The 23149-nt window shown below is 34.7% G+C and overlaps 1 protein-coding gene across 1 annotated transcript in view; it reads right to left on the bottom strand.

Annotated features, from left to right (window-relative positions):
* Positions 1–23149, bottom strand: part of CEP128 (centrosomal protein 128kDa) — a 173644-nt gene that overhangs the window by 5532 nt on the left and 144963 nt on the right. The window contains exons 18-19 of the mRNA XM_012724388.1: positions 12148–12340; positions 574–735 (exon numbers count right to left, since the gene is read on the bottom strand). Of these exons, the coding sequence (XP_012579842.1) occupies positions 574–735; positions 12148–12340 (355 nt within the window). The remainder of the gene's footprint in view (positions 1–573; positions 736–12147; positions 12341–23149) is intronic.

Genomic DNA, 23149 nt, shown 5'->3' with positions numbered 1-23149 from the left:
TTTTTGTTGTTGTTGTTGTTGTTGTTGTTTTGTTGTTTTGTCTTGTCTTGTCAAAAGGCTTAAATGTGCTCAAGGACATTTAATAAATTAAGAAAATTAATAAATTAAGAAAATCATACTTGGAATTTTGAACTGAAATTTCATCGCTATAAGGCAATACAAGCTTTACATACAATATGTTGATGTCCATTATTTTAAAATATTTCCATTTTAAACTTCATTTTATATATACGTATTTTTACCTTTAGCAACCACATGGTATTGAAAGCATTCTGAATCCCAACTTAATCAACAATAAAGAACAATCAAACTTCAATACTTGGTCAAAAATTCTACCACAAATTGAAGTTTAATATCTACCTAAGGTACATCAGTTATCTGAAAACTGAGTCCATTATAGGATCAGAAATAATCTTACTAATCTTACTACTAGGAGTATAATATTAGGTCAGCCACAAATTTTGTTTGTACTTCCATTTACTTATCTCAACATGTTCCTGAAAAAGCTCTTTTCCACTTAAGCCCTTCACTAATAATGTTCCCTTTGCTGGGGCAAATGTCACTGGCCCTCACCTGGGTAAAGTCTATGCAGATCTAGGAGTTCCATTTGTATCACTGTAAGCAAAATTTGTCCTCCATATCGCCCTTCTCCATACTCCACAAGCTTTGCTCTCTTACACAGTCTTAACACAGAGCCGATACTCTTACCATGGCAATACAAAGCTAACATCACCACTGGGTATGAGAGCAAGGGTTCCAAGAAAATGCTTATCAAAGTGCTAATGACATGTTTTTATTTTATTATAAGACCAGAAGAATAATGAATAGGGAATATATAATAATAAATCAAGCCTGGATTGTATTCCTCTTTATAACAAAATAGTCAAAATTTTCATTTTATTTGGAAGGAGTCCACAGAGGCAACAGTACCCAGGAACCACCATAGCCAAAACATGCCTCTAACTGCTCCGACGTATTTCTACTAAGAAATGAAACCCAACAGCTTTAATTTTTTGAATGTTGGATGATAGTAAATGAATATTAAATGAACTAAAAAATTGCTTAAGCACTGAAGTGGTATCTGATATAAAAGCAATAAATGTTAGTTTTTATTACTATGTAAACAATAACTGGGAATCCTTTTTGTTACATTGCTTATAGAAAGAACACAATACATTCCTGCCCTGTTTCATTTCCAGACTAAGTTGTTTCTCACAAGGAGTTTCCATAACCCTATAGATGGGAATCACATGAACCATCAACTCTTTCCTTAGATATCAAAAAAATTTCTGAGTGAAATTGAGTGTAAGAAAAAATAACTGCTTCTTGGGGTTGGGATGCTGTTTCTCTGTTCCCAGATGTTTTTCTCCTGTGGTCTTATTTTTTAATTTCCTTCCATATATACTACCATAATACAAATTGCAAAAAGAATAAAATTGGAAAGTAGGAAGGAATATAAGTGAGCAAAAGTCTTATGACAGCCTGTACTGAAAATTAACTACATTTCAGGTTCATTCATGACCCATAGAACTTTGATTTTATTTTGTTGTATTTAAATGAAAAGTATCGAATAATTAAGGAAACTGTATTCATTTTGAAAATAGCCCATTTCAAAATTAATATTAGTAGATTAAAAGTAATATATATTTATTGCTAACTATCTGGCAAGTGTCTAAAAGTAGGCAAATTTGCCCAAAGAGACTTAAGTATTATTTAATATATAGAAATCAAGTGGTTAAAAAAAAACTATCATAAATCATTGTTTGTGATTTTTAACCATGTATTGGTTTTCTAAGGATGAAGTAACAAGCAATAACAAATTTCAGTGTCTAAAAATAATGCAAATTTATTATGTCAAAATTCTGCAGAAGTTGCATGGCTCTTGCTGAACTATAAATAAAACATGGTATTCGTCAAAATTTTATTTCATTCTGGAAAATCCAGGAAGAATCACTTTTATTGCCTTTTCTACTTTCTCAAAGACTGCCTAAATTTGGCTTGTGACCACCTTCCTCTATATTCAAGGTCATGGATTATAAATTGAGTTCTGCTAATATGGAGTCAGTCTTTTCTGTTTCCTATTTCTGTCATTTTTAAGATCCCTTTCCTATAATATTTGTCAGCAAATATTAAAGTCCTTAATTACATCACAATTACTAACTCTCTTTTGCTATGTAATGAAAAATTTTGAAAGAGTAGATTAGGATTAACCACTAACCACAAGTGATAACTAACTCCGTATGCTACAAAATACAAAAGATGTAACACTTAAAAGAACTCAAACAAAGCAAATATATGCTTTGAATTTGAGGAAAACTACTTATTACATACAAACTCATATCAAATCTATTTCAGTACATGCAATGTTATACTTCTCCCTGAGGCTGAACTTGATTCTCTATGATTCAAAATCAAGTAGAACAGCTTTGTGTACTATGAAAAGGCAGAAAATCAAATAATAACCTCTAAGAGAAACAAATAATAAAATGTGAAGATTGATTCAAATAATATCATTAACATGGATTTTCCAGAATATATTCCAGAATATGGACACAGTCACTCACACACACACAACTTTAAAGAGGAAAAATGTAAACTTTACATAGCTGACCTCTCCTGCCAATCAGTACTTCACTACTACCATGTGTATACAGTACTGTAGATACACAAAATGTCTGTCTCTAAAATTAAATTCAAACTGAAATATGTACAGTATTAAGCCCATTATACAGAGTGGCAAGTGGGCAGAGATACTTACAACTAACTAAAGTGTGATTAGCCAGAACTTTATATTGCTAATTTATCACGAGCAACCTGAACTTTGATTACATATTCAATCGAAGTTGATATCTGCCCAGATTTGCGGATCAGCAGCTTGTCATATAATGATTTTTAAAAACACTTAACCATAGTCTTAATTCCAATTTTTGCTGAATTGTAATAGATTACAAATCAAAATAAAAAAAAGAAAAAATATTGTAACTAAACATAAATATATAAACACACACTCAAGACATTAAAATGAAAGTCTGATTTGACTTAAATACTGGAATTAAAAGAAAAAACTACTGTTTCTCAACTGGATTTTGAAAGCAATTATAAATGCCTAAAACTAAAAGAGGGACAATGTAATTTCATTTTACATAAATAGTTTAATGAATTTAAATGTCTCAATCTATCAATTAAAATAATCCTCCATTATCTCTAATGATCCAACATCAATGAACTTCTGAACAGACTGGCAACAATGTAAAATAAAGTACTAAGTAGGCTTTTTTAAGTTAACCAGAATCCAAATAAATAAATTATATTAGTTTTAGAGATCAGACCCTAATTTAATTTAAAATGTTTAATTACACTCTAGTATGCAACAGAAAAAAATATGGTTTGCTTTGTTGTTAGAATAGGCAACATCTATCAGTATTTCTATAAGTTTCAAGCTTGCCTGTTAAATGTTTTTTCAATGAGAAAAACAAAAGAAAAAAATGCTTGAAATTCTGTAGGGAATAAATAATGGGTGAATGGGAGAATGGATAGAAAACTAAACATGTACACACAAAATATAAATGATGCAAGTCCACGGCTAGCCTACTTGTTAGGAGAGGTGTGTAGAGTGTGCAAGTCTGTTCCTTATTTCTGCAACACAAATGAGTTCTTAGAAATTATTCTCTATCCAGTCATACACCAATAACAGAATTGGAACAGGCATTGACAGAGCAAGCAAAAAACAAACAAACAAAACAAAAGTCAGACAGAGTTTCTCAGAAACTACAGAAACAGACAGAGAAATAAAAGAAAAATTCCTTATATTCCTTATAAAACTGAGATCACCCTGACACACACAAATGAGGTATATGACAATCTTCAGAAATGTAATGTTTTCTAGACCCCAAACTTGGAATAACAGAGTAATTTTAGAAGATTTAAAAAAAAGAAAAAACCTAAAACAGGTCTCACTGCAATGGTTTAAAAAAAAAAAACAGAATGAGTGTTTAATTTATAAGATTCATCACTAAACTGTCTTATGCCTTGCATATCCAACACATGACAAGTGTTATCCTGGGGAAGTAGCTTGCAAAATTATCGTCATGAGACATGTTCTACATGTTCTATTTGGCTTCAAACTCATGAGTCTTCTACTAATGCAGGTCTCCCAAAAATTTTACATAGCAAGTCCAGTCTCTACTACTCATTTCTTCTTTTTTCTCTATACAGGTAGTGAACACTTGCAAAGCAAAGAATAAACCCAGTCATATTTGAGAAGCTAAGAGTAAAATAAGAAAACCACTATATAAAATGTTGTGATGGGGGCCCTCCCTGGTGGGGCAGCAGGTTAAAGCACAGCACTAAGAAACTAAAGCCACTTCAGCATGAATTTGATACCCATCTACCCCAGAGGTGATCCACATGGCGTGGCAGACCTCTCCTGACCCGCCTGTTGCTCCCCTCAGCAGTGTACTTCGTCAATCTGCCTGTTCTGCTCCCCACTCTGTCCCTGGTGAATCCTCTCACCGCCCCCTGCACCTCTGGCCTGCACCCTAGTTCTGTATGCACAAATAAATAAATCTTTTTAAAAATATAAAATAAAATAAAATGTCATGATGGGAAAGTGCCAAAAATGTTATGTATTCAAAGAGCTAGAAAACTTAGGGAAGAAAAAACACCCAACTCCTTTGTCCTTATTTTTTCCAAGACTCATTTCTCTACTTTTACTTTCTTGCTCAGGCTCTCTCATATCTACTGGGAACCTGCTATACCAATTAACATTTCTTTCACCTGTTCAACCTCTCCCATTCTGGATTCTCCCACTCAACATTAATAACCAAGCTTAAATTTGCTATGATCATCTGTTATGATAACTAACAAATAGACTATACTTTAAAAATTATATATATACTATTATTAGGGACTGAAACTATTTGAGACAGATAATTTTAATATTCTTGGTTTACATTTTTGGTATCCAACATATTTTTATTTTTCCATGTTATACTAGCGAACTAACTCAAATCATACAAAACAGGGCTAGAATTACTACTAACAATGTTCTAGGATCCCTAAATGAATCAGGACACTCTTAGAGAATATTGTCATGAAATGAATAAAACTATAACAGTTGAAATATGTCTACTGTAAAATGCAACACATAACTAAAATATTAAGATATTGTTTCTTAATATTGTTACCTAATTCCATAGTGCCATAAATAAAATGCAAACCACTACATTTGAATTACTTAATCAGCTTCTGATGAATATTTGCTGATTTTTTTTTCTTGTGGTTATACAGAGTTTATTTGGTTATATGGCTCATTATGGCTTTCTTTTTCACTAAGCATAAATATTATAGCTCTCTGATTAATGGTGCCCCTTTAATATTCTTTCATTCATTTATTCAAGCAGTAATTGACATATCGCCTGTATGCTAGGTTCTTTCTAGGCACCGGGGTCACAACATACAACAAAAACATTATTTTCACAAAAACTCCATTCTTGGCCCTCCCTGGTGGCGCAGTGGGTTAAAGCACAGCACTAAGAAGCTAAAGCCACTTCAGCATGAGTTCTATCCCCACTCTGGAGGTGACCACATAGCATGGCAGATGTCTTCTGACCCACCCATTGCTCCCCTCAGCAGTGTGCTTGCTGATCTACCTGGTCTGCTCCCCACTCTGTCTCTGGTGAATCCTCTCACTGCCCCTGCACTTTTGGCCTGGACCCCAGCTCTGGATGCATAAATAAATCTTAAAAACAAACAAACAAAAAACCTCCATTCTAATGGACACACTTAACTAAATACATTTTTTGGTTATGTGTTTGATCAAAACTGTTGGAGGGAGCCAAGAAACAAGTTATTTCTGATGCAGGGCAGTTCCTTGAATGTTTGCCACACCCACAGTCATTGCTAACATGACTTAAAAGTGTTGATCTGAGGAACCTCCCTAGTGGCTTATGGTTTAAATCTCTGCACCATCACCATGGCTGCTTGAATGTGATCTCCAGCCAGGGTGCTGGCCCAAATGGCCCAGCAAGACCTCTCCTGACCCACCCACTGCTCCCCTCAGCAGTGTATTTCAGTAGATCTGCCTATTTCGCTCCCCTCTCTGTCTCTGGTGAATCCTCTCAGACAGCCCACCTCTCACATCTCTGGCCTATATCCCAGTTCTTCTATAAAAATACATCAAATCTTTAAAAAAAAATGGCATTGAACTGAGAAAACTGTAGGGTGGTGATGAAACACTTCATCAGTACCTACTGTTTGGCAAAGACACAGGTGTAAACTAAAATTAAAAACATCCAGCCTGAGAAATTAGTCCTCTGCTACAAAATAATGTTTCTAAAGTAGCCAGAAAATTACTTTCCCTCCTCTACATCCTATTCATACTTTCCCTTTTATTTACAAAAAGTCATCCCCAACAAAGTGATCTTGAGAATGACCTCTTTAAACCTTACATCTATTTTCCCACTAAATGATATATAACAAAGTATTTGCATAATAAAGAACTAATGAAGAGCCCACCCAATCGAACAAATAACAACAAAATGGGTAAAATAAAAATTCATCTTTAAAGAAAATGAATTTCAGAGGCCATGCCAATTTCTGCTTTATCTTGGAAGAAAAATTATCTATATTAAATAGCAACAGACAAAAAGAATAGTAACAGACAAAAAGATTTTATTTATTTTTATATAGAGGAACTGGGATATAAGCTAGAGATGTAAGAGGTGGGTATACCTGGAAAGCAAAACAGAATCCTTAAATAAGAGTTCACAATTTGAGTATCAGGAGAAATAAGGTAAGAAAAATGCCTATTGTATTAGTTTATAATTGTAAGTGTTTCATTTAGCAAGACTGCAATTAAACCTTCTGAAGAGCCTTGAACAGGAATCTTTCTATCCACATATTTCTTGTCTTTTTAGTAAACTTCATAGATCCAAAGTATTTTTATAGAGGAATAACGGCACATACAGGAATAGAAGGTTATCAGAATATTCAGGATACAGACAGCAGTTGACTTACTAAGGAATTATTAAAGTAACTACTTGTGCAAGTAAGATAATGTAGCTAAATCCTCCTAACTGGAATTTACATTTGTTGAATAATATTCCTGTTGCCATTTATAATAATGAAGAAATACTTAGTCAATAGTTACTAAGTTCTAAGAGGTCTATGACATGAACTCCAAGATGGCTTTTCTCTTTTTGGAACACTCCTGTACAAAGAGACCAGAGTAGTACAGCAATATAAAACTAGCTCAAATGCATAAATCTGACAGCTCTCACTGGTAAAGCCTTTTGTACAAGGGCCTTGGTTATCCTGACACCTAACAGTTAGTATTAAATCAAACTAAAAAATATCAGTGCCAGAAAACAAGATGAATTACAGCAAATATGAAACGTCTCTTTTGTGGTTTACTTGTAGATTTACCTTATTCTACTTACCAGATAAATTTCTGACACATCAAGTGAATCAACTATAAACATATACTATAGTTAACTCTGTTACTTTAGAAATATCTGCTGCACCATGTGGGTTAGCTTTCTGGCCTGAGGTGGAACTTATGCTATACCTCAGTGGCCATCAATGGCCTGACAGGGCTGAGACCCCGCACCACTAGGGAGGCCCTTAAAGATCTAAATTGAAGGGCAAATCGCGCAAAAACCTCTCATTCACAGGACAACTTCAACAGAAATTATCAATATGCCCCTTTCAAGAACATATTGCTTATATTTCCAATAACACATCTATTGTATCTTGTCTCCTAATAAAATACTTTTACATCAAACAATAACAGCATTGTTTGCTCATTAGTTGTACAGTCTTCCTTATTTCTGAATCACTAGACAGCCCCTAATCACAAGGAGAGATTGCCATATCTGTACTGTCACAGAAGTTTGAGTCCTCTTGATGGCTTTTTCATTTACGATATTAGGGAACAGGTTAAAAATGGGAACCCTCCTACTTTCCCATCACATCAGCTATACATCCTGGCTCCTACTTCTTGCAATGGCAAAACCACTGAGACTTTAGTACTCTGTGTAAATTCTCACTCATTTCTAGACTAATTTTCAAATTTGTACTAAAATCCTCCAGTGTCTTTTGTATTTGTTGCCAATACCAATGTTCTATTTTTATCCCTCCTTTTGCATTTACAGAGGTTAACTAGATATATTTCCACAATCAATATTAGGATAGGATCTAAAACCAAAATTTCAAACTATGTGTATCAAAAAAAAAAAAAAGCAAAAAAATCAAAGTGATAAAAAAAAAAAAAAGCAAAAAAATCAAAGTGATATTGGGGTATTTTAGCAATTCTCTATCAGTTGTGGACAGAACTAGACAAAAAATAATCAGAAAGGATATAAAAATGACTAGGCACATAGAACACTGTGAACCAAGTTGATATAAATGACATTCATAACATGTTTGGTCATAAATGTAAAGCATTTTCAAGTGTACAAGGAAAATTCACCAAAACAGACAACAAGAAAGAAAAACTGTCTCAATAAATTTCAAAATATCAGAATAATGCAGAGTATGTTCTGTGACCACAAGTCTTATTAGAAACCCTGTTAGAGATCAATGGTAATACAATATCTCGAAAACTATACACATAATTGGATATTAAATTATAAACTTGTTTAAAAGAATCCACTGAACAAGAAAAGACAAAGGAAATATTTTCTAATTCAAACGAAAGTTACAATGAGAAAACAACATAGTTATGGAATACAGAAAACGAGTGCTAAAGTGGAAATTCATAATTCTAACTGCCTATATTAGGAAAGATAGATAGTAAAATAATGCTTCCAACTTAAAAGACCAGAAAATGAACAAATGATACTACACAAAGTAAATACAAAAGTAAAGCAAGAAAATATAACAGTACGAAAGGCAAATAGAAAAAAGTTCTTTTAAAACTTTAATAAAATTAACAAAACTTTCAACAAGATTCAAAAGAAAAAAAAGACAGAAAGTAAATTACCATTATCATGAATATAACAGAGGCATAATATGGATTTTAGGGTGATTAAAAGAATTGAAAAGAATACTACGAAAAATTTTAAACCTATAAAGTTGATATGTTAGGTTAAATGGACAAATATTATAAAAACTAGCTCTAAAAGAAATGAAAATTTTGAATACCCATCTATCTATTAAAGAAGTTGAGTTTAAAATTGAAACATTTCCCAAAACAAAAATAAATCCAAGAAACTTCATTGAATAATTCTATCATGAATTTAAAACTTTTCACAAAATACAACTAAATACAATGTTCCCCCCAAATAGAAGGTTAAAAACAACTAACTGTAAGAGATTATTGTTACATTAACAATCAAGTCTGATGGAGACATTATAAGAAAAGCTGCAGATCAGTATTCCTTATGAATACAGAAGCAAAAACTAAACAAATAAATCACATGCAGCCATATATATATATATATATATATATATATATATATATATATATATATATATATATATTTAAGGAAAAATACATTTTGACAAAGCAGAATTTATCCCATGAATACAAGTTTAGTTTAAGATATATATTGAAGGTACCAACTAGTTGATTAAGACAAGCAAACATAAAATAAAGGAGAAACAAAAGTGTTCTTATTTACAAATGTTGTGATCATGTAGGAAGAAAGTTGTAAGTGCTAGGAAATCACAAATACAAGAAACTATAAGAATAAATAAATGGGCTTAAGCTTGCAGATCAAAATTAAAACACAAAGAAAAAAATTCAGTTATATCTCTGTACACTAGAAAAGAATGAAGGAAATAACACTTTTTAAATATCATTTAATATCACATCATAAATCAGAAAAGGCTAGAAGTAATTTTATAAAAGATATGCAACATCATTTTGCTGAAAACTGCAAAATCCTCCATGAGAAAAACAAAAAGACCTAAATAAATGGATAGCAATACCAAGTTCATGAATTGAAAGACTCAGTATTAAGATGTCAATTCTCAACTTAATCTATACATTTAACAAACCCTACTTAAAATAAAATAGAATGGTAAAATGATTCTAAGATAAATATAAGAATTCAAATGTCGGCCCTCCCTGGTGGTGCAGCGGGTTAAAGAACTGCACTGAGAACTAAAGCCACTTCGCATGAGTTCGATTCCCCCCCCCACCCCCCAGAGGTGACCACATGATGTGGCAGACCTCTCCTGACTCGCCCGCTGCTCCCCTCAGCAGTGTACTTCGTAGATCTGCCTATTCTGCTCCCCACTCTGTCTCTGGTGAAGCCTCTCGCAGCCCCTGAGCCTCTGGCCTGTATCCCAGTTCTGTATGAACAAATAAATAAATCTTAAAAAAAAAAAGAATTCAAATGACCTATCTGTACAAAATGAAGAAAACATTTTCATTAGATTAAAAGAATTGAAATAAAAAACTAGAAATACAATTTTTAGAGAAAAAATATCAACTTTATAGGCTTAACTTCTGAAGCATATGAAAAAACTGGGTAGGTGAATATAATTACCTTAGTACACAAATATTTCATTCTTTGAATCTTTCCCCACTGACAGTTTTATATATTTTTAATATACTATGGCATCCTTTCACAACGAAAGTAATTACAGGGTGACAATATTGCTTACTTAAAAAAAATTCTGGTTGTAACCTGATGTTAATTAGTAAATAGTCTATAGCAACAAGAAAGGCCAGTTTGAATTGTATCTGTAAATTCCGCAATTTGATCTTCTTATACTATAAATTTTTAAAGCTACAAGGGAATCTTCTGAGTACTATTGCTGGCTTTCTACCCCTGTCAATAGCACAAGAGGAGAAATTCTCAAAGGATGGTTTAGGGACCATCTAAGATTACTACATCTAAGACTCTAATACTACTACTTACAAATTTCCTTTTCACACTTAATTTCACATGAATATACAGTGCAATTTTTCCAGAAGTTACATGACATGTAACATAACAAATTAAACAGAGAAGAGAAAATGAAAATACAATTCTAAAAGCAATTAAGATTTATAAAAATGTAAAACAATTTGTAATGTAAAAGTTAAATTTCACTATTTTTTATGTTAATAGTGAGTTTATAGCTATTATTTTAAAGAAATAGATCTTTTATGTTCTTGGTTTTATAGCTAGTATGATGGAGACTGATATGCATAATGCATATTAATAATAGCAATTTTAATTTTCAAATATTTTAAGAATGTATGTGGCCTGGGCACAAATTAGAATCACTCAGCACAAGATTAAACTGTTTTCTGGTGATACTGATGGAAGGAATAATCTTAATCAGTAAAATGAAAAGTAAAATTTACTTTAAACATGATTCTCACATGTTTAGTTTTTCTTAATGTCTTCCTAAACAATATTAAGCCTCTTGCTAATTCTTAAATTAATAAAATACTAATAAAGAAAAGGTCAACGCAAACCAAGACCCACATAGCTTCCCCCCACATAATTGCCGTTTTTCTTCATCTCATCCTGATGCAATCATAGCACAACTAAACAGAAAAGTCATTTGCCAAGTCTCTTTTCTAACATTAAAGTTTTACCTACATAGTAAACATATTAAGCCCTGCCTTATACTCCCCAAAACTCTTCAACCTCTATTCTGTTTAAGCCTTTGTGCTTATAACCTAATACATAATTTACCCATTTATTTTTATCTTGTTGCTTTCTATTTTTAGTTTTATTTTTTTCTTATGTCATTATAGTTCCATAGTTTTCCCTACCTATAGTTAATTTTTTCTTTCATCCCAGTCTCAATATAATGTAAGCCAAACAAGAGCAAGATTTTTTTTCTGCTTTACTCATTGATGTACTCTCAGTGCCTATAATAGTTCTGAGAATAAAATAGGCCCAAAACAAATACTTAAACCATAAATAAATGGATGGCTATTATACTGAAATAAAACTACTGCATTCTGTAAGAGATAACTCACATGCCTTATGAAAAAAAAATGCTTAATAATGTGCAGAAGACACAAGTGAAGGAGAGAGATACAGTAACTGAAGGAAAAAGTGCCAGATTTGGAACAGATGTCTCTTCTAGACCCCACTATGAAGAAAGATAAGGTGAACAAGACAAGGAAAGGAAATGGATATGGAAATAATCTGGAATAGAGGAAAAGAAAAAGAAAACTAAGAGCAGTTACCATACCTCTCTTCTCCCGATGTATTTCTTCCAGAAGTTGCTCCTGCCTTTCTATCTGTTCAAAGAGACACTGGAGTTCAGATTCCTTGTGTTCGGTCATATTCCTGAGTTGCTGCCTGCACAGCATCAGCTGGTGCCGTAGGCTTTTCTCTCTGTTTTCTCTCTCTTTCAGTTCCTCACAGAGCCACTGAAGTTTAGTCTTTAAAAAAAAAAAAATTACTATTTTTTTAAAAATCTGGAAAATAGGCCCTCCCTGGTGGCGCAGAGGGTTAAAGCACAGCACTGAGAATCTAAAGCCGCTTCCGCGTGAGTTCGATTCCCGCCTGCCCCGGAGGTGACCACATGGTGTGGCAGACCTCTCCTGACCCGCCCGCTGCTCCCCTCACCAGTGTACTTCGTCGATCTGCCTGTTCTGTTCCCCACTCTGTCTCTGGTGAAGCCTCTCACCGCCCCTGAGCCTCTGGCCTGTACCCCAGTTCTGTATGCACAAATAAATAAATCTTAAAAAAAAAATCTGGAAAATAGTTAATATTTCAAAATATAGGAAAATAAACACTCTATCTTACGAAATACAGACACTGAAAAATTAAAACAAAAAATACCCACAACATTTGAATTTGTACAATGGTTGATATCAAAAGTATAGAAATGAAGTCACAGTTTTCTTTTTTTCTTTTTGAAGCCACGATTTTCTTGGGTGTTTATAAAATACTTATGTAATGTATCATCTTGAGAAAGGCAACTCCATAGGGTAGTTTGGTCGACTGTTACACTGCTAGTTATAACACAATTGAGCCCCTAATTTGATGTGTAAGGCAGTTTACTATAAGCATTTGAAAATCAAAACTGTTGTAGAAGAAAGGTTTATTTCAGAGACAAAAAAATAATAAAATAAAATAAAATTCCTATTTTGGTCTCCTAGAATGCATACACCCAAGGGGCTAGCATATCAGGTAGGAAGAAATTCTCTATAAGATGGAGCTAATTAATGCCAGCATTTGCCCTGAAGCAACTAACTCTTTTTCAGAGATCCTCAGAATAGCACCATCTTTATATTTAGATATTTAAAGCAGAAATGAGAAAATAAATTTTTCTTTGACTTTTCAAAGAATAAGATTTCAGTCAAGTCTCAGAACCTTCCCAGTTGAGTGTATTCTCCACACTCCACTTGATTTTAAACAATCAAAACAATCTTTACCTCTATAAGAAGTAAAGTAAGAAAATCAATAGATCAGAAGACTAAATAAGTAAGCAATAATATCTCTATATAGCACTGATGTGTAAGCAAGAAAACTTGAGACCCCCAGCAGTCCAGAGAGTTCTCAGAAAAAGTATTATATGGTCATGTCTGATCAAATTATTATATGTGTTGATATTGTAATCATCCTGGCCATTGAAATAGTGACTTAATTATCATTTAAAAAGCAACCACATCTGTATAAAGACACTGACAAACAGACACATGAAAGGCAAGAACACATAAAAACCTGAGTCTGCAGAGAGACCCTGACTAAAATTGACAGGTGGTACTAATTAATATGCCTCTGAAAAGAAGTATAAATTTAGGCAGAGAATTTAAGGCATATTAAGATGCTGATGGGCAACACATCTATGGTCCTAAAGCCTTAGCCAGGTTTGGTGAGTGTCCTCTGGGACTCTTGTACTAAGAAGTCTTTCCCTTTCTGCAGATTAACAAATGCCTGGAACTCTCTGGACTAGGTCCTGTGTGCTCTGTGTTACAACTCTCCCAAAATTTGATAACAGGGTGATTACTTTTCCTCTCTTATACTTGCTGCCAAGTAAATCTGTATGGTTATAAAACTATAATATGAAATCCCAAAATTGTGATAATTATGTGTTCAGGTTGAGTCATTAAGTGAAACCTCCCAGTTTCATGAAGCTATCTTATCCCAAACCTGATAGAACAGCATGCAACAGCATATTAAAAGAGGCTAAAATACAATAGTTCAGCCTATAATAAATTGGGGATAGGATACCGTCCCTAGTCTAGGTATTCCCCAAATACATTAGTTTGCAAGCATGAAAAAAAGACATAGTCTTTTGGTCTGAAGGTACCTGGGTAATATAATAAATACCACCACTTGCCAGAGTATGGGGAAAATACATAATATTATAAAGAATGAGTTGAATGAATTAAAAAAATCACATTTTTAAAGGGAAATTTTAGATATTTATTAATATGAACGTTACAAAGATGTCTCCATTAAAAGGAAAGTTACTATGCCCCCTGCCCTACTCAATGAAGGGCGGAGCTAAGCTATTACATTTATTTATACTTTGATTATGCTTTTCTTCCCAGATTTGCCTGGCCCCCTTTGCACCCTTCCAACAGTTTCCTGGCAGAAGATTCCTTAGACTTGTGGCAAGCTTTTGGGCCTCAGCAATACCACCTCAGGTCAGCCCTGTTTGACTGGACATTTACACATGAGGAGATGGATACATTTGTGTCTTTTATTTGAAATAGTCTTTCTTTTCTTTCTCTATACACACTAAATCTATTAAAGTTCTTTTACTCTAAGAGTCTGCTTTGTCTCTGTGTTCATGGATGCCCAGAAGCACTTAGAGCCCACAAGTTTGAGGGTTCCAGAATACTCCTTGATCACATACTAACATACACTCTCATCAGAAACAAAAATGGGACTTTATAGTATTTCCACTTCCAGAATGACAACATGAGAAGATCTGTGAAACTGCTCTTCATTGAAATATACATAAATGCTGAAAATTACTATTCACAAAAATTTTAAGTCTTTAGGAATTGTCCTAAGGTCATACAACAAATGAAGAAACATTTGTTCAAAAAAACTACTAAACGTGGTACTTCAGTACTGTCATTTTGATGAAAATTCCATACCTCATCTACATAGATGGATATTGCCAAGCAGAGAGGACTTCTACTTCCTCCAGTTCATACTCTAAAGTTGTACTGTTACAGGGTAACCCAAGGTGAACTGAGCTGCCTGACTGTGGGTCCTCACCCACGCACTTAAAATTTAGTTGTACTACAGGCACACACAAAAGGGTCAATAATGGGTTTATTTACAAAAAGGGGAAAGGAAAAGGAACAACCCAGAGAAAGACAAGAGAGATACAAGGTAACTAGAATATCTTCCCAACTCCGCTGACTTGCAACTCTAGTAACTAACTGACTAGTGACAAACTAACTGATCTCTAGTAACAAACTAACTGATAGCCCCCAGTCACGTGGTCCTGAGCCAGCTGTTGTCCCAGAGAGAGATGTTGCCTGAACCACCCTCCCAGTGCCTTCCTCACCCCCCCACCCCCGCCCTCGAAGAGAATCACTCCCTATCTATCCCCAAAAGTCCCAGAAGCCTACTTAGCTCCGCCCTTGGGTCTTTGCATTTCTCTCCTTGGTACTGCTGGGAGTTGTGGTTTCCAATCACTGGAGTAGGGGTTGGAGTCCAGAAAACTGGAGTAGGGGGTGGAGTCCACAAAACTCTGCAGAAATCCTTTAGGACATCCTTTCCCCTTAACATTACTGTGGCTTAAGAAACATACTGGGCTTGTGTCCTGACTCAGAGCTACTAAAGCCCTCAGAACTTCTAAAGTGTTCAAAGGTTTTTATTCATAATAAGTTCTTTAGATTGATCAGAGTATAAGAAATGCAAATGAGCTGGCTTAGGATCTGGCTCTTAGATAGGCTCAGGATAGGGCTGGAGATTTAACAAATGGCTCTTCAGCCTCTACCAATGGGAGAAAGGTATGCTAGAGATTAAGCTCGATACAAACTCAAACAAAAATCTGATGAGTTTCTAGGTTGCTGAACACATCTGGATGCCGGAAGGGTCTCACATCCCAATTCCACAGAGACAAAAGCTTCTGTGCTCTGGATTTTCCAGAGATCACCTTATGGACCTGTTTATCTGATTGTTCACTTGTATCCTTTATTAATACACTATTAGTAAGAAAGTATTGCCCTGAGTCCTGTAAACTATTTGTCATTTCAAATTATTAAAATTAATGGGTGGTGGAAGGGGGAGGTCAGGGGAATCTTTGATTTTTAGCCAAATCACATAGAAGTATAAATAGCCTGGGGACCCAATAGTTGTGACTGGCATCTGAAGTGAGGAGAAGTCTTGTGAGACTGTGTCCTTAACCTATAGGGTCTGCACTAATTCTAGGAATTCAGTGTCAGAGTTGAATTAAATTGTAGGACTTACAGCTGGAGCAAATTTCAGAATTACTTGTTATGGAAAACCCACAGATCTTATTAGTGGGTATCTTACTGGAAGAGTGAAACACTAGAACTTTTTATCTTCACATCTCTGACTTGCTTAAGCTAAATTCTTGGCAAGAGCAGATTAGATATTGGGAATCCCCTGCTCCATCATTCCCCAGAGGTATGAGTGGCACTATACCTAGACACAGCAGGCTGACAATATTGGAGCCCCAACTATCATTTCCCCAGATTGCTTGTAAGACTGTGGATATAAATAAGACTTATGAATATAGATTTTTAAATCCGCAATAAAATGTTAGCAAACAAAATCCAACAATATGTAAAGAAGTTTTATATCACAATCAAGTAAGAATTATCACAGGAATATAAAGTTAAAGATGTAAAAATCGATTAATGTAATATACCATCTTATTAATAAGCAGTAGAGTCAAAAGTCACATGATCATATAGAGACAATCTAGTTTAAAAAAAAAAAAAGTAAACCAGTAGGATATATTGCCCCAAGACCTGTTTGAACAGGTAGATTAAATCATGGCCTGACCAGTCTCGTCCAATCAGTTTGGCCACCACACTGACCATGAAGCACCATGATAGACAAAAAGCATTAGATACTAACTAATGATTATGTCACAATTTCCTGAGAGGAGAAGGCCAAGAACATGTGTGTAAGGTTGGAATGTAATCTGCCTACCCATGCCCGGGCATAGCCCAACCCAGAACAAGCTATGACACTGCTCTCCTCCTCCCTCCTAACTCCCTTTGAGGAGACAGGCTATATTCTCCTCTCCAGCACTAGCTCCCTCATGCAAGAGTATAATAAAGCCTTTCCTAGTTCAACTATGCCTAATGCTCTCTGGTGAATTCTTTCCTTAGAGGACAAAGCACCCAGTCTTTTATGCCAAGGTTGTAACAATATCAAAAGTACAGAGGGAAAAAGCACAAGATGAAATTCAACACCCATTCAAGATAAAGACACTCAGAAAACTAGAAATAAAAACAAACTTTCTCCACCTGATAACAGACCCTAAGAAAAACACAACTATTACCATACTCAATAGTAAAAACTTCAATGATTTCCACCTAAGATGAGAAACATTAGAGGATATCTGCTCTTGCAGATTAAATAATGTTAAAAATAAACATTATAATAGTAAGTCAAGACAGACCAATTATTCAAGAAAATGAAATCAAATATATACAGATTAAAAAGGAAACACATTTGAATGTATTTGCAAATTATAATGGCCCATTTGAGAAATTACTAATGATTCCACCAAAAAAAATCTTATGTAATAAAAGTTCAAAAAGACTGCAAAAGAAAGATCAATATACACAAACCAATTGTATTTTTATAGACTTGTAACAATCGATTCAGAAAATAAAAGTTTCGAGTAATATTTATAATGGCTTCAAAGACTAAAATAACTAGTAATACTTTCAAAAAGAAATGCACAACTTATACTCTGAAAACTATAAAAACACTATTAAAGAAATAAGGAAGTACTATTTAGGGCAGCCCATGTACATAATATTAAGACTCAGTATGGTTAAGATGGGAACACCCCCATACCCCAAGAAAAATTGATTTACAGAGTCAACATTCTATAACTAAACCCCAAATGACTTTATTGGAAAATTTAAAAGCAGATCCTAAATTTCATACGGGTATTAAAGGCACTCAGAATAGTCAGAAGATACTGAAAAAAAAAAAATGCTGGAAGACACACAACTGGACATTTTAAAGCTATAATAATCATGATACTGTGCTACTGGCATACAAATACTCATAAATCAATGAACAGAATTAAGAGCCCAAAAATATACCTGTACTAGATGATCAAAAGATGTCCAATAAGGACACCAAAAAAATTAATGGAGAAAGAATTAACTTTAATCTAATATTCCTAGGACAACTGAATAGCCACATGGAAAAAACTTACATAGTTCATGTTCATACCATATAGAAAAATTAATTCAAAAATTAATCAAATACCTAAATGTAAGGGCTGAGACTGTAACACTCTAAGAACAAAACAGAGACATAAGTCTTTTTGACCTCGGGTTGGCAATGTGTTCTCAGATATAACACCAAAAGCAAAAGCAACCAAAGAAGAAACAGTTGATAAATTCAGTTTGATCAAAATTAAAAACTCTGCTTCAAAGGTCACAATTAACAAAGTGAAAAGCCAACCAACTGATTGTGAGAAAATATTTGCGGCTCATATAATTGATAAGGTATTTGTGTCTTAGATCATTATAATTCAATAATAAAAATAAAAATAATGATTGGGCAAAGATCTAAACAGACAATCCTCCAAAGGAGAAATACAAATAGCCAATAACCATATGAAAAGGTATTTGACATCACTAGTCATCAGGGAAATGCAAATCAAAACCACAATGAGATTCCATTTCACGCCCAGTGGGAAAGCTATAATCAAAAAGACAGATAATAACAACTCTTGGTGTATATGTAGATAAATTGGAATACTCATATTCTGCTGGCAGGAATGTATAATGGTGCAGTCACTTTCGAAAACAATCTGGTTACAATTGCATAACCCCGTGATTAAACTCCTAGGTATATATATCCAAGAGAAGACATATGTTAATGCCAAAACTTGTACATAAATACTCATAACAGCATTATTCATGAAAGCCAAGAAATGATCGCAGTTGATAATTGAATGAATAAAATGTTATGCATCCATAAAATGAACTATTATTTAGCAAGATGTAAAGTAATGATAATGTTGTAACAGATAAATCTTGAAACCTTGACTAACTGAAAGAAGTGAATCATATAGGTCCACCTATTATAGGATTCCATTTACTTTATATATACAGAATAAGCAAGTGTATAGAAATAGAAAGCAGATTATTGACTGGGATTTTAGGGGTGAGCAGATTTGGAGGTGATGCTAAAGGATTAGATTTTCTTTATTGGACAATTAAAATATATTTAAATTCATATGGTGATGGTACATTCTAAGGAGGTACATTCTAAGGAGAATTGTGCAGTGTGTGGTGAGCTCTATCTCAGCTCTATTGTTATTTAACCAAAGAAAAATGTAGTAAGGAGTTTGTGTTGGAATAAAAAAAAATAAGGCTAAATGTAAAATTCTCTGCAGAGATGAGACATAGACTTAGTCCCTGCTATATAATCCATAGGCCTCAGTCTTGTCTAAAAGTTACTAGATAAATACAGGGAGTCCCCAACTTAAATTGGGCTAAGGATGTCTAATGATGATTGTAGAAATATAATTAAGCCTGCTTCATTTCTCAATATCCACTTTGAAATATTCATGCAAATACAAAATGAGAAAAAAGCTTCTAGAAGAGGAAATAAGAAAACATGATCAACTCATTGCCAAATAAAAGAAATACTTTCTACAGCCAAAAGAATAAATAGTTCTGAAACTCAATAAACATGGACAACAGATATAGACTAAAGACTCAAAATAGAAGTTAAAGGCATAGAAACCAATAAAGTAGCCAACAGAATATGTAGAGAGTGGACTAAGGGGAGTTCAGAAGAGAGGGACAGAAAAGGAATCTAAAATAAAGCTGAGAAGTCATTGGAAAGGCAGGAGGAAAATGACTAGTCTAAGGTGCTAGACTCCAAGGTAAAAAATTACTACAACACGGATATGCTTAATGACAAAAACACTGTCAAAAGGAAAAGTATATAGTCTTCTATTAAAGCTCTTTGGAAATGGACATGTGTTTATGTTCATACAAACACACACATCACACACACACAGACACACACACAAAAATAGAGCTAATAGTATAGTGCTCTGCACAGAATGAGGACTGACATGTGTATTTAAAGGAAAAGTGAGGCCCTCACTGGTGACACAACCGGTTAAAGTACAGCACTATGAAGCTCTCAGCAGCCACTGCAGCAGAAGTTCGATCCCCCACCAGGGAGCTGACCCACATAACACAGCAGACCTGTCTCACCCTCTGCTCTCCTCAGCAGTGTCCTTCATCAATCTGCCTGTTCTGCTCCCCAGTCTGTCTTTGGTGAATCTTATGCCCCCATACCTTTGGCCTGTTCCCCAGTTCAATATGCATAAATAAATAGATGTCTTAAAAATAAATAAAGGGAAAGTGGATGGCTTTCGAGTTCTTGTAACAAAGTAGAACCTTGCATTTTAAGCAATAAAACTGAAAAAGAAAAAAAATCTGAATTATTTGTACTATTCCTAGACTAAGAAGGCTTAATGCAGATTCAAAATTAAGACAATTAGAAACTGAGCAGTATCAATTTGGAGTATAAAAATACAAAAAAAGGTCTGGTCTAAACTATGCCATTTTGGCAAGGTCCTAAGCAACAGTATCTTGGAAAGTTACAGGTTCAGATTCTATTTCAGCCAATTCTATATTTTGAAACTACTTCACCAAGTAGCTTCAAGGATCTAGTTATTAACCAGTGTGTACAATAATTTGAGGAAATTAAGCAATAAGGAAATCTACGACCTTAATAACAACATTTAAAAACTGAAGCACCTAGAAGCTAGAGTATATTTTCAAAATTATTCAATCATGCCTGGTCCTCTGCCTGACCCCCCCACCCACCCATGAAAGGTGGTCTTGTGTAACCCAGAAAGAAGGTTCAGCAGATGCTAACCTTGACTTCTTAATCTTATACTTCTAGCCTGCTTAAAGCTGAGAAAATAAGTATCTGTGGTTTAAGTCACCAAATGTTGGTATTTTATAACAACAGACTAATATAATATGATCTATGGCTTTAGTTTATACTATTAAACCTTTATTCCACTGTCATGCAAAATTAAAAATATGGATCTAATGATAACCTATCATCAACTGAATGTGTATGTAGACTATATTGCTAATCCTACAAAGTAAAGTACTAATTTATGGAAATTTAAGCAATAATCAATTGTGAGAATCAGTATTTGTTATAGAAACACCCAGCATCTTCATTAAGTGTCTTTAAGAAACAGTTTGGTACACAGTAAAGGAATAACTTTAACAAATTCCAAATAATAATTAGCTGACAAGGCTATTAATCACAGTGCAAACACCAGTCTATTAACCAGTCAAAAGAGCATCTTACAGATTACATAATAAGCACGGTTACTCAACTACATCTACAAGTACTGCTGAACAAACAAAAAAAAGAAAAATGTCTAAACAAGGCAGTTTCTAATTTTCTAAATTGACAGCCTACAATTAGGAAGAAATATTCATAAAAATCTAGTAAAACAATCCAAATTATCTTTTTAATCTGAAGCATCTACTGAAATTGAGTGTAAAATTACATAAAAGTCATTAAGGACTAATTCATGGCTAAAAACCTACAGAAAAATTTTTAATAAAAAATTATAGAGCTAACTATAATATTAGGACTCATAATTTTCCTGCTTTTAACTACTCTGCTTCCTTTGCCAAAGTTCTAAACACAAATCATTTGGTTCATCTAAAAACCAAAGGTAAAGAAAAAAGATTGTAATTTTTAAGAATGAGCTAAGGCACGAAAACAAGAATTAAACCAAAACTACAAAATTAAAATCTAAGTCAACCACAAAATATAATTTTTTGAGTGATGAAACTTTCTCAACTTTCTTATTCAGTTATGAAGATAATCAAGAAGAGAGCAAAAATATCTCCATAATAATAATATACAGTTAAAGGAAGAAAACAATTTCGTACAGTTAAGCTGAATGTGTTCCAGATATACAATCTAGAGAATCTTTGAATAAATTACTCAGGTTAGCTGAGTATTTGTAATATATCTTGATGTCACATTAAAGGGCAAAATACTAAATGATTATTCATATCCTTCAGCAAGAATGAAATGCACTGGCGAAAAATGCATCCAGGAGACTTCCAGAAGATGGCGGCAGAGTAAAGAGGCCAAGATCACCGCGTCCAAGCCTGCATAGGAATTGAGGACTGAAAACGGACTATAGACTCACTTACTACATGTTTTAACCAAAACGAAAACACCCTGGACTCACTAGAAGGTAGATAACTGAGAGGAAATTGGCGATTGGGGAGTTCCCAGAAGGGAACTCCCGGGGAAACCCGGGCCCCTGGAAGTTCCACAGGATGCAGGAGCCACTTTGCCCCACGCTAAACCCTGGAGGTAAAGCTGGACGGCCCAGCTCAGTGAGTGGAGCCCAGGCTGCAGAAAGACTGCAAATCTGATCCTCAATACCTGGGTGAAAGAAAAACCGCTGAATCTGCAGACCCGATCCGGAGCACCTGGGCGCCCTGATCAGCTCGACCAACTCGGGAACCGGCAAGATAGCAGCAGAATAAAGACGCCCAGGCGACTACATCCAAACTCGCACGGGATTATACAAAAACGGACTATAGACTTTCATGCTACCAGTTTCAACCCAAATGAGAACGCCCTGGACTCACTAGAAGAAAAATAACTGAGGGAGTACCAGCGATTGGGGAGTCCCCATAAGGGAAGCCACACAGGCAGGAACTGATCCAGGAACTCCAGCGGCTTCCAACTCCCTCCGCTTTTTTAAAAATCTAGGCGGAGAAAGGCAGGAAGCCCTACAGAGGGAACCTGCCTGAGGCGGCAGCTGCGGGCTGCTCTGCAGCCGTTTGTCCCAGCCCTGCTACAACCCTGGAGATAAACTGAGACAATTTAGCTAGGGAGGGGAAACCAAATCGTGGGAAAAGGCTGCAGCTCAGAACCAGAGACCTGAAGATAGCCTCAGACCTGTTGCTGACCTTTGTCCCAGCAGCCCCAACAAAGCCCTGGATATAAACTGAGACAACACAGCTAGGTGAGTG

This window comes from Condylura cristata, unplaced genomic scaffold (assembly GCF_000260355.1).
Source record: "Condylura cristata isolate star-nosed mole 26May11 unplaced genomic scaffold, ConCri1.0 scaffold00013, whole genome shotgun sequence".
Classification (NCBI taxonomy): Eukaryota; Metazoa; Chordata; class Mammalia; order Eulipotyphla; family Talpidae; genus Condylura; species Condylura cristata.
Note: the sequence above shows the minus strand (reverse complement) of the source record. Positions and strands in the feature narration are given on the sequence as shown.